Raw genomic sequence first — 13,824 nt, 5'->3', positions numbered from 1 at the left:
TCTGTTGAGCTTCCCATATCTTAGTAATAAGCTACTTGTAAGGATAATTTTGTATGCTTTAAAGAAGGAACATTTTTAAACAAACTCACAGAGCAATAAATATGTGTATTAATGCATATTGCTGTACATGAGCACATGAGACATGACAGGCAACATTTGACCCAAACCCAACTCCTAGTTCAGTACACCATCCTTCTAAGAAATTATTCTAGGAGATGTCAACAGCATATTGCTTGTTGCCTGAAATCAAGCAGCCAAGTATTCTAACTCCTCTTGAAGAATCTGGATGAGGAATCAGGAATTGGCAATACTGTTAGAGCCCACAGACTGCAGTGCCTGATTAACTGGATTAACTAGGCAAGAGTACAGTAGGGTTGAAGGTGAATTTAGGCTCTGTGCAGAGAAACTGCTGCTACAGTAACTACTTGCACTGAAATGCTTATGAGGATTATTCTTGCTATTTATTCAAGTGAAAATAGATATGGGATTCTGATCTCAGGTTAAAACACTTCGATTAGGTTCTATTGTGAATTAGGCATCTATATACCCATTTATTGCCTTCAGATGTATAAACATCACAGTCTTTGAAGTGCAGAAGCCATTCATATGACTGCCTAGTTTTAGATGAACTGAAAGCTTTATAGATTCTTTTAGTTTTACAGATCTTTTGGCTAGGTTGGCTTCTTTGAACAGACAATTATAAAAGTACAGACTCCCTCATTTAAACCTTGGTGAGCTGTGGACTAAGTTTTTAAAGACATAAGAAAAATCTTGCCTGCTGTGTGAAATTATGGAAACAACTGGGGATGTTCTCAAGTCAAATTATTGTAAGGCGTTATCACAGAAGTGCAGGCAGGTGTTTAAGGCTCTTGCAGGAGTCACACTCCGAGCTCTCATTGTCTTGTTTGACGTCATCTCACACCATGAACAACGCAATCCTTCATACATGGTTAATTGTGCTCTATTTAAAACACCTTGCACACTTCAGAATTTTTTTAGTTGCTGCCTTAAAAAAAACCCCATACTTCTCATTAGCAGCATGAACCTTCTGAAGTTCTGTATTGTCTTCCATCTGTGTGAGGCTTAGAGTCTGTGGAAGGAGTCCGGGGGCTCTTTGCTTCCCTCCAAGGCAGGTGGACTTCACAGGCTCAGCTGTTTGTGGCATGCAGGGAACCTGGAAATACCACACAGTGGTACAACTTTTTGTTGCTTGTGTACAACTGGAGCCACATTTCAGCTTGGGGAATTAAGATCTTGTCTCATGTAAGGAAACTTGTGACCAAGTGTTTCATAGCAGGGAACAACAGGAATTACCGACCCCATTAACTGAACAGTTACAGTGGTCTGATGTATAGGTCCAAAAATCTAGACAACTAAGGCTTAATAATTCCATTTCTCAGCTGCAGATCTCATATGCTATTCCTTTTTGACACTGTCTCTTCCAAAAGCAAATATTAAACAATAATGACAGGATAAAAGACTGTTTGCTGGAAATGTACTTCCTTAAGTACATGCTCATAATTCTTAGTTTCAGCAGCAGAGGTACTCTGGGACTCAGGGAAATAAGCTGGTACTTTAATTAGTGTTAACTCTCTTTACATATGTCAGTGCATGTGTTTGCATTGGGGTGCATCTGTAAAACATTTCTGTGGCTTAGGAGATTTGCAGAAGACAGTTGAAGGAGCACCACCAGGGGAAAATTCTGCAGCATCTCAAATTAAGAAGCAAGCTGTGACTTTCTGTGGGTTTTAAAGGCAGAACTCTAGATAACTAATACATTTAATTAGCATAAAAGCTGAGAAATGCAGCATCCTGGCAATAGCTTTTCCACTCAGCAAGTCTTGTTAAGTGACTTTATTAGTAATTGTTACTGATTATTGAAAATACATCCATTATTTTTTATTGGATTTCATTCAAAATAGACCTCTGACACTCATTGAGTAGTCCTGTTGGTCTGATATTTTAATGAAGATCGTATCTTAATTATTGCAGCAACTTGGGGGAGAAACATAGGAAGTGTAAAACTGCATTTTCTCACACCATCAGCTTTTCTAGAAATACACAGATTGATCTTTATGTCTGTGTATTAATTTTCATCTGCAGAGCTCTGAGCAGAGGTTTTCACTGCTGGTAAATAAAGCTGTTTGACCCCTACAATGACAAAGAAAGGCATACTCAAAACCACTGAGCCTTCAGTAAATGTTATCCCACTGACTGGGAATTCACACAAGCCACCAAGCCCCTGTTTCCTCTGTTACTGCACCCCTATGATCACTCTCTCTGCTCACTCCTAATTTTAGCTTTTTGGGTCTGACTCTTTCCACAGCAGTTTTCTCTTGCCCACTGCTGCAGCACACTCTGCACTCCCTGGTCTTTCTCCAAGCCATCCTAGTTACCCTCTGCCCCACTTGATGCAGGTAGATTATATCCTTGTTTTGGTGCCCTCAAATTCATCTATCTTACCACCAATTTCTCTTTTATTGCTACTGTCTGTCCAAAGAGTAGATGTCCAAAATATTTGCAATCTAAACTCAGCCTGATAGTACAGTAAAGACAGTATCTGAGTATAGAAAGGGGGCCCACAGTTTTATCATAAAACCCTCACATTTATCTTCTAATGTATATGTGTCCATAACTAAAACCCCAAACCTTAAAAATTGTGACATGTACACTAAGAATATCACTGAAATAAAATTTGAGACTCTAATGGGACTAGACACAGAATAGTCACTCCGAAAGGCCAAAAGAGAGAGATGCTCCAGTTTTGTATTGTGTTTTTCTTGGGCTAGAAGGGAGCTCCTCTGCATTCAGAACACTACAAAAGTTTCACATTTATAACAAAATGAAGAGCTAAATGCCTGAATTAAAATGGGTAGCCAGTGGATAGAGGCTATTTCTCATTATTATTAGTCAGACTGTAGAGATTATTTTGATCATCACTATAAAGAATGACCCAATTAATCTGAACCCCATTTAATAAATTTTGGTTTATTGAAAGTGCGCTGCCTACCAAGTGCTGTTTGCACCCTGCAAGGTCCCAGTTTGACATAGTATTTTAATGCCTTTCCCCACTGACAGTATTTCTTCATGTGCAAGAGCACAACAGCTGCTGAATTGCAGGTTTGCCTTGTCTCCTCTGCTGCAGGAAAGCACGATTATCCACACTGCACTATCCTGGGAAACTCCCCTGGGATAAATGTAAGCTGTGTATGCACATGTTGGGAGAAGCAGAGGCTCATCAGTAGCACTGTCTGTCATACAACATCAAAGCTTTGAGCTGCTGTGCTTTCTCCTCTCTAAAACCCATCCAGGGGAGTTGGGACAGGATTTTACAGAGAATATAGAAACGTTTGAAAATAACCTTGAGGGAGTGTCATGAGGAGCATTCAAGGAGGGGTAGAGAGAAGAAATGCAAGGGAAAAAAAATTGAAAAGGCAACTTCAGCATAACAAAACTGATGGCACTTTGTATGTTTGTAATTGCAGTCCCTGCTCACAATATAATTTATTTTTAAAGAAGAAACTGTCAGATGATCACAATTACAACTCTCACTCTTTCTCATCTCTCAATATATCTGTGGAGTCAAAAGCTGTACAAAGGAGACCACATCTCACCTGAAATATCAAAGCTGTACTGAAAGCTTCCTAATGCATTTCCAAGGCATGAAGGAAGCTCGAATTGCAATATCCCTTAATGAAATATCTTTGGCCATACCATGAACAGTTCACTCAACAGCTGAGATACAGAAGAGTACTGCAGGCATGAAGAAATCAAGTAAAAGTACACTTTTTTCTTAAGTTTTTGCCATATATTAGAAAAACTTACATTGTAAGGAAATCTCCAAGGGCCTGATAGAATACTTTATGTACGTGTTACTCATCCAAATTGAAAAATATGTTGCCACCACTGAAGCAGAAACAGGAAAAAGAAACAATTGTCCATATGTTGCTCTTGGTTCATAATTTGCTTAGCATTAAATTTACAGTCTTTTTTCATATTCCATTTTCCATCTACATGCTTTAATCAAAGCTTTTAGATTTCTTCACTGACTGCAAACAAAAAAGATTCAAGCACACTGCCTGCAAATCTGCCATTTCAGTGGAGAGAATATGCCTGCTTAGAGTCATGGTGGTGTGAAATTTCCAGGATACAATGGTATCAGAATACTTATAATACTAACACTAAAGCTTTGGGGGAAAAGGGATTAATGTTGTATCACATATGGTTAGCTCTGTTCTCTCCTCTGTTAGCTGGGACTTCACATCTTTGCTCATTTGATCTCTCTGGATCAGCCTTTCATCCACTTTCAGATGCATGGAGGGGTTGGGGTAGGAGGTGGAAGGCCAAAAACCAGGGTAAACCAGGCAGTGCCCTATGAGACAGTGGATACTGTTGTGCCTCTGTGGAAAGAGCGCCTAATAATTTTAATTATTAGTAAAAATTATTTGCATGTATTTATTCATACTCTTGATTATTATATTTAGCATAACAGTATCAACATGCTATTAATATGGTGGGCTTTGCTGGCATAAATCAGCCGGGAGCAGACACCCATACTAAAATCACTTGAAGCTTTAAAGCAACAGCAACAATTTTTAATGGATTTCTGTGAAAGAAAGGTATCTCTTATAACTGGCCACAAAGAAACTAGCAATATGCTTAAGCAGAAAACTGGCATTAAACAGATCAGATTTGTGGGTGGAAACCTGAGATAATCTTGAAAATATAGCTCTGCTTTAGTTCTTTCAGCATCTTCTGCTTCAGTGTCTGAATGTCTAAAGATGATTCATGATTGAAATTTCAATACTGAGAAGTGGGGGAAGGAAGGAAGGAAACAAAGCATTAAATTTTATTATCCACCAATAGGATGCTAAATTATGGAGATGAGGGATATGTAGCATTTTAATACATACCATGAGCCCTAAAGCCTGCTTTTCCTAAAAGTTCATGTAAAGGGAATATCGAAGAAAACCAGGAAGGGAAAAGCAGGAACACAGACAGGTGATGGCAGCTGATTTACATGGGGGTGCAACCAATGTTTGTGTTTGTGGTGTACACAGCACATTGGTTGATTTTCTTATTGATTGCTTCTCTGTTTAAAAACAGAGACCCAGACAAGTGTAGATATGATCTAGACACAAAATGAATTTAGAAGAGTTATTAATTCTTCTAGAAAGAATTTCAAACAATGTTGTCTAAATCACAATTTTTTTTGCACTGATTTGAAAGTTTCCCTGAATCCTCCCCCACTTCATTATCATTTAGCTGCAACCAACAGAAAAACCATGAGAAATCTCTAAAATCACAATGCCATCACTGGCATTGTGGACTTCTACACATCTAGATCATATCTACCCTTGCCTGGGTGTCTGATTTTGAACAGAGACGCAATCAATAAGAAAACCAATTATTGTGCTGTGCATGTCACAAACACACATTTAAGATGGCCTTGATTTAGGTTATCTTTAGCCACTAGTTTTGTTACCCAATGCAAGATGGTCAGCCAAGCTCAGTCTATAAGTCACATGGTCCATCTCCTACTATTGACCAGACATGTAAATTCTAAGTTATTTAGGGCTTGTGAGATGAGTTTTCTTTGGCTAAACAAAAAAAATCATATAAGCACATTCCTATTATTATTCCAAATAATGCGAGAGGGAAGATGAAAGAAAGGGACAAGAGGTGACTTCATCTACTCACTTGAAAACATAAGGATAAAGCAATTCCTTGCTGGCTTCAGTGAGGGTGTCTCAGCCATGGGGAATTGAAGGAGTGAGGGTGTGATGGGCACCTTCTGGTATTTCACCTCAGTGAGGAAGGGAGAACACATCAGGCCCACAATAAAAGACTGTATCTGTGCCAGTGGCAGGAACTGGAGCACCTGATGGGACATCCTGCATCTCAGAGTGTTCCCTGGGTTGCCTTCCAAATACAGTCTACTTTACTTTATTTGTAGTTTATATACTCTGTGTATGGAATTCTCTGTATTTCCAAACCAGCTTCATTTATTAGCAGCATCTTATCTGGTATTTCAAATAACTTTTTCTGTAGCTAAACAGAAGTAAAATTAATTTGTTCTTGTAGGGAGAGAACTCTGGTCAGAAGTTGAAAGGCTTGTTCTCTGTGTATTTGTGTCTTGTGGTATCTAATTCTTTGTTAAGTGCATGACTGAAATTTAAATACCCGTTGTGCCTAGAATTTATGAATCACTTTCTTTTTTCTTCTTTCCTGGCTCATAAGCATTCAGCAGGTGTTCAGGGCTTTATGGTTTGCATGGTGCTTTTTTTTTGGCTGGTTTTGATATGTGTTCTGATTTACTTCTCTTACATAGCTCATTGCTCAAGTCCTGTAATTTTTCCTTCGAATAATGTGGGCTAGCACTTGTTTAAAAAACATGATATAATGCCATGGAAGAGACATGGGAACACAAACTAAGAAAATTCAGTAGATGAGCCTCTTGATCTGCTATGATCTTTGATACTGCCTATGAACTGTAGCTGTATTATGGTTATTTTTTCCCTAGTTCATTTACTTCAGACCCTACTACATTTTTTCTCCATCTACACACACTTGCCAGAAAGTAAAAGACTATAACTATGAGCAGAAATCTGTAAGGAACTGTGTTTCATTTAGTATATCCAGCTAAATCTCAGGTTGGCACTATTCTGCCTGTGACACCTGTGAAAATCTAGGGGCAAATTTTCCATCTCCAAGTAATTTTCAAAACTATTTACTGCTTACATACTAAATGGAAAATGTTATGAAGGGCACCCTTTTAAACAGAGTTTGTTCTTTTGCTCTGTGTTGTCACAAGTGAGACAGGGAAGGTCCATTTTAAAGAAGTGTCTAATAATTTAGATGTAGCATCTTATTTCACCAGACTGTCAAACAAATTGGCAGACTCAATGATAATGAACAAACAGGTTCAGTTCTGAACACAGAGTAACTCTTGTCTAGCTGGTAGCAGCAAGACAGCCTTACCCTGCAGTGGTTCATCTGGCAGAGGAAAATACAATGCTCAGTTTGCCACCATTTTCCATTAGCTTTGGCCCACCCTGCACTGCTATTGAGTTACTCAGAGCTGGAATAACTCCTGGTGCTATTCTCCATTGGAAGCAGAACTTGGAGGATTGGAAAACAGACTGGTGATGAAACAACACAGACCTGCCAAGCCAGGCTGATTCCAGTCATATTGTGCTCAAAAAACAAAAGTTATATGTACACTTATATATGTACACACACACACATGAACAGTTTTGCATTAAACAAACCCCACTAAAATAAAAGTGTCCTGGGCACACTGATCAAAGATAGTATCCTGAAATTGTGCTGGAAGGTTACTGCAATTTCCATTCCAGACATCTGCCACATCCAGCCTCCTCTCTAAGCAGATGAAAACCAGTGGAGCCAGACGCTGATGAAAAGTTGTGAGGGCAATGCAGTTAACACTTGTCCCTTAGAAAGAGAAAATGCGATTTTTTTTCAGCATGATCATGTTACCAGGGCAGCAGCCACAGCACTGCAGGGCCAGCACTGCTCTGAGCCAGGGCTGTAGCTGCAAGAGCATCCTGGAAGAGACAACACTGGAGCTACTGCAGGAAGAACTCTCTGAATGGAAACAGGCAACCTGCTTTGGTGAGGAGGCAGGTGGCTTTATTGAAATGTATGAACAGCAACATTTGTGAAAGGAGAAGGTTGAGTTACTCACGGCTGAAGTAAGTTTATTCAAGCTTTGATGAGAAAACTTTTGTCCAATACATTATTCACTGGCATTATACAACCAGTTCTGGAAGGAGTGTGTTTAGTCATACCATCTTGAAACGGCAGAATTCCAGATTTGATCCAAAATTGAACAAGGTTTGAGATGATGTATGCTGTAAGAAGCCTTTCTGGGTGTACAGGGATCCAGGGGTCTATAGGAAATGCCACCCATCCAGCTTTAAAATAATAATTTTTTCATGTGAGAATGTGGATAAAATATAATTACAGCAAGGCTGTGAGAAAATAAGAGTTTTTGGTGTAACTCTTAGCTTGACCAGCAATCTCAATATTAAGTTAGCTGTTGTATAAGTGAAAAATTTACTCAGAATAGCCTTCTAATAATAGCTTGAAACTTAGATATTTTCTTTTTAAAGTTTTTATAATTCTGGGTGAACATCCATGCAAATGCAAACATTTACAATAGAGCTGCAAGACGCAGAACAGCATTCATTATTGTACCATAATAAATAAATCCACTATAGCAGAATTATGCATGACAAATATGGATTTTATACACATGGATGTGATTAATAAAAATTGCAAGTTTCATAAATACATCAGAACAGTTTTATTCTATTTATGGCTAAATTTGTCCCTGCAGTAACAATAGTCCTACTGCTGAAATGATTGCCACATTCAAAGTACACACCACTAACCACATCAACAAACACAGAGGCATTGCAAGGCATCCCAAAGGGGAATGGGCATAGTACTGATCTCTACACTCCTGCATCCATTTTTCCATGCTGGAAATTCCTGTTCCCTTCAGTACCATCTCCTTTTCTAGCAAACTCCTGGAGACACAGGTTAACCTAGAAAAACCCATTCTGTCATGTTGCTGGATGCAATAGTAATGGAAACCTGAACACATTTCATACACAACAATATATTAGGAGGAATTAAACTCCTGATTCACACCCCATATATTCAGTTCTTTATGATGCTGCAGTTTGAAAATCCACCAACGCTGTCTGATAAATCGTTCAACTATTCTTTCTTTGTACCCAAGACAACATCTGGGAGTTGTTGTCTCTCAGAGGCTCTCTCAATGACTCTCTGACTTACCAACATTTTTTTTTCCTTTTTGCTGCCAACACATTCATTTTAAAATGAAAGATCTAATATAGGTTAGAATGCTGACTGGAAGCACTTGGTAACAATGATATTGCTGAGGCCTGCTACCACAAGGTATAAACACCAAGCAGATCATTGATTTCATCTCCAAACAAAATGGTGTGTTTGCAGTGATAAAGGAATGACTAGATGTGTCCTCACCATGCATCACTGCTGGCTCTGCTCCTGCACCAAATGAAGTCAGCACTGCACGCTTGATGCCAGATATGCTACTGAGATTTAAGGCAGCTGTAGACCCATCCCACAGACTGCAGTTCCAGGTGGTGGTGAGACAGAAGGCAGAATCTCAAAAAGGGTCTCGCCTGGCTAAATAACATGTTCATGGGTGTGTGGATCATTTGGGATTTTGTGTTAGATAAGAGGCAAAAGGCTCCTCATGCCACAGTTGTGTCATTGAAGTAAGACAGACACATTTGGATCTCAGGACTGCCATCTTCAAAATAAACATCTCTTCCATAACACAGCAGAGTCCTGAAGTAAATCCCTAGATAACAATCCTAGCTAACCAGCAGTGACACTCTCTGCAGGCTGAGAGAGAGCTATTTTCTCCAATCTTTCTGTCAAAACTTTTGGTGCAGAGCAAAAACAAAATCCAAACCCCAGAACTTGCTCCCAAATGGAGCCAACAACCAGCTCTGAAGGACCATACCTTCCCCCACCTCAGTGCAAATCAGCAAGTGTTGAACCACTACAACTCAAAAAAAGTGTTCACTTGATTAAGTAATACAAAAGAGATCAAAGAGTCAAGCCCAGTTTCATAGTGGGACCATGACAAGACAGACATTGTCACAAAAAGCTATGAACAACCACAATGACAACCCAGTCCTTCATTCTTTCAAGACATCTGTCACCTTTCTCAGACTTTTCTGTGATACATTTTATACATTTTCAAGCTACAGACTTCTAGCAAAATACAAGTTTTGACTGCAAACTGGATTATCTAATGAATATTTTGCCAGCCTATTTGCATAAAAGATCTCATCAATCAGTTTTCCACCAAGAACATTCCTTAAGGGATTAGGAACAAAGGTCAGCTATAATTCTGAGCTCCACTTTTAAAATACTCACTGAGAAAATAAAATTTATGCAAAATTCATGGAAATATACTAAAATAGTAACAGTGTACTAAAGAATTTTCTTGCAATGTTTGCAAGTTTTATTATATTTGGAGTTCTATCTGCAAGCAAAGCAAATGTTGCAATGTTTACTGGAATTTTGTCTTGCACAGTTTCAGTAATATGAAATATCCACCTATCATTGCATCTCTGCTCAGATACATTTCATGCTGGCCATTCCTCCTCTGAAAGTCAGACCATACTTTTTATTGTACCTTTATTGCAAAACCATGAGGGAGCTCTGGCAAGTGGAGGGGTGAAAACTCCTCATTAATATATTTGCAGGAATTTGTTCATAATGGACTTTGGGAGATCTATGGCACAGCTTAGTTTAGTTTGGTCTCTGAAAGTCACATCCAGATTTTTTATACACAAAACTGTATTTTTGCATTCACACCACTCTAAATCAGAAAACATAACTCTGAATTTAGCTTAAAAAGAGTAAAAAAAAGGTTCAAGCCCATAATTTTATAATTTCATAGTTACTGTGTTGACATAAAAATAGAAGTTATCCCTGTTACTTCAGTTAAATGCCAAAATGTTTAAGGAAAACAGACCCTGATTCCTGACACATTTTCAAAGTGAATACTATCTTTGCTTCTGTATGGCAGAAAACCTAACAGATTGCTGTAATATAAAAAGTACAAAAAGGATGCAGCATCTATCATTGTTCCAATTGATTTGTACTATTATTCCTACTTCCCCACCTCTCTTCCTCCTGACCTTCATGCAGATGCTGCCAGTAAATGAATTATTCTCAGCTTTAGGTTCTATAACTCTTCCCTGATCTTATTGTGGGAAGTTCTGGTACTGGATTACAACAACATTTTTGTGTTCTGTAACATCGGGGCACTGGAGAATTAAAAATAATTTAAAAGCAATCAGGCTGCTATTATGGGTTGTATTTAGTGTTTGAAGACCATAGTGAGAAATGTAGATCATAGTATGAGATCAGAAGGAGAAAAGGGCAGTATGAGAAGGATTCAAATCTACTGAATGGCTGTGGACTGAAAGAAAGCAATTAAAAATAAAACCTTTCAGACCCAAATTCCACCCTTGAATAAGCAACTGGAATTTTACAGGGGTTTTGAATAAACAGAACTATAAAATCAGATATATGATAAAGTTCCTCTGCTCTGCCAAAAGCAACCAGCCTACTCCTCAAATGAAATTTACTCACCTGTGAATGATGTGGTATCTCTGCAAATAATCCAAGGAAAGGGCCAGCTCACAAATGTAGAGTTTAACAGTTCCTTCGTTGAAGTGCACGTTCTGCTGCAGATGGTAGCGCAGGTCCCCTCCGAGTAAGAGATCCACCACCATGAACATGTCCTCCTCATCTTGAAAGGAATACCTGGAGGAAAGAGTTACAGCTGAGATCTCAGGGTGGATGGTGCAGTCACAGCCACGCCTTGGGTTGGCTCTCATTAAGGAGATCCTGGTGATCCCTGGTTTGCTCAAAAGGCATGCACAGAGAGGCATTCTCACTTTCACTACTGAGATCTAGTCCTGCAAACAGGCTTGGATTGTGGTGGGACTCTGAATGTTTTAAGTGTTGTGCTTTAACCCCAATAACAGCTAAGTACCACGCACATGCTCTCTCACTCCTCTTTCCCCCAGTGAGGTGGGGATGAGAACCAGAAAAAAGTAAAAACTTGTGGGATGCGATAAGAACAGTTCAGTAATTGAAAAAAAAAGGAAAGTATAAAAATAGTACTAAAAACAGTAATAATTGCAATGAAAAGGAGAGAAAGAAAGAAAACCTCAGAAGAACAAGTGATGCACAACACCAGTGCTCATCACCCCTGAACAATGTGAAGCCTGCCCCCAGTTGCAATCAGCCCTTCCCTTCCAAATCCCCCAGTTCATATGAGCATGATACTTTATGGTGTGGAATATCCCTTTGGACAGTTTGGACCAGCTGTCCCAGCTGGGCTCCCCCCCAGCTCCTTGTGCAGATCCTCACTGGCAGACAGGAGCCACTGAAGAGTCCTTGATGTAGGGTGAGCACTGCTGAGCAGCAGCCAAAACATCAGAGTATGATCTGTCACAGACACAATTTATGAAAAATCCTTTCCTTAGGATTTTTTTCTCCTGAGAAGCTGAGAGGCCTCAGGAACAAAATGTAAACAATGGTTATCTGCTGCTGTGGAATGCAACAGGTGGATCTGTGATTGGTCTCATGTGGTTGTTGCTAATTAATGGCCAATCACAGTCCAGCTGTCCGGACTGTCTCGGTCAGTCACAAGCCTTTGTTATCATTCTTTTTCTATTCTTAGCTAGCCATCTGATGAAATCCTTTCTTCTATTCTTTTAGTATAGGTTTAATATAATATATATAATAATATAATAAATCAAGCCTTCTGAAACATGGAGTCAGCATTCTCATCTCTTCCGTCATCCTAAGACCCCTGTGAACACCACCACAGTGATCAACATTATTCTCATCCCAAATTCAAAATACAGCACTGCTCTCGTAAGCACAAAACTAATTTTACCCCAGCTGAAACCAAAATATGAAGGCAAGCAGAGCTTGAGCTACTGCCATGCTACTGTGTTATTTCAAACATGGATTAACACCTGAATGTTGATAAAACAGAATTTAAAATACCTTTAAGATCTTTACATTCTTAAATAACCATATACTCATTCAGGTGACAAAATATCTTACAAAGTAATACGAATAAAATGGAAGGCCTTGAAACACACTTGGTATTTACACACATACAACTCTAGTTCAGTGCTTATGGAAAGTACCCTGGCAGCATTGAGAGCTGCTGTCTCAGGCGTATTTTCCAGATTCAATAAAAATACACAATGTTCTATTAGCTGAATATTTTTTACAGCTTGCAGTGTAGGTCCAAATTCAATAAGGACTAAAACTGCAATTTTACTACCTAACAATACTTATTTTTTTCAGTCAGCAACCTATATCTTATAAAATGACAGAGTCTTCATGGTTACTGACTGAATTCTTCTGGACCCTTTCCCAGAAATGCCTGCTGAACACTCTGAGGACCAAATTTTGATGTGATTTAAATCCTGTAAATCCAAAGGTGTAGCCAGTCAATGTACAGTATATATATACATATAAAGTGTTTGGGCAAGCAGGAATTTCCATGTGTTTCTATTTACCTTGGCTATGCTGCCATTGCTCTGGTTTTTTGTGGTCTGACTGAAGTGACAGAAACTCTCTGGATTTAGTTTCTAAATGCAACTGTATAAGATTGCCCAAATGAGGAATGGTAAATACCTTATTTCTGATGTGAAATCACTCTTTTCTTATAAATTATTTTAGAATTCATTTTGATGTGAAGTCACATAATCTTATACCAGATATACATGGAGTACTGAGAGGTGATCCACAATGATAGTGCCTCTTCCAGCACCTTTCCTCCCATGAGGTGTGTAATGTGTGTTGGCTACAGTTCTGATTCTGTTCTCCTGAACTTTAAAATTTATGCCAAGAAAATGGAAAAGAGAGGGCTTCCAGAAAAATCTGTGCACAACCTCCCCCAAGAGGCAGAAAAGTCTATATTAGATTATTTTACTTGACAGTTACGTACAGTTTCACTTTCATTCCCAGGCTTGCACTTACTGAAATGAGGCACTGCTTAGGGGTTGTCACAGATGGTTCATTTTGAATTTAATGCTTGTTATTCTTTCTGAACACAGTTCTGAGAAGTGACTTTCTCTCATACTCTGTTCTTCTGTTGCGTTTCCGTGTGACTGCCAAATGCCAGGAGGGGAAAGTCCTTTTATTTGCATTAAGTTTACTTTTCAATAAGTGAAACCTCTGAAGCAAAATGGCAAA

At 38.9% G+C, this 13,824-nt stretch overlaps 1 protein-coding gene across 1 annotated transcript in view; it reads right to left on the bottom strand.

Annotated features, from left to right (window-relative positions):
* Window positions 1-13,824, bottom strand: part of STK32B (serine/threonine kinase 32B) — a 134,677-nt gene that overhangs the window by 63,237 nt on the left and 57,616 nt on the right. The window contains exon 3 of the mRNA XM_014309942.2: window positions 11,191-11,364. Coding sequence (XP_014165417.1) covers window positions 11,191-11,364 — 174 coding nt within the window. The remainder of the gene's footprint in view (window positions 1-11,190; window positions 11,365-13,824) is intronic.

The sequence above is a fragment of the Geospiza fortis genome, unplaced genomic scaffold (assembly GCF_000277835.1).
Source record: "Geospiza fortis unplaced genomic scaffold, GeoFor_1.0 scaffold666, whole genome shotgun sequence".
Taxonomy (NCBI): Eukaryota; Metazoa; Chordata; class Aves; order Passeriformes; family Thraupidae; genus Geospiza; species Geospiza fortis.
Note: the sequence above shows the minus strand (reverse complement) of the source record. Positions and strands in the feature narration are given on the sequence as shown.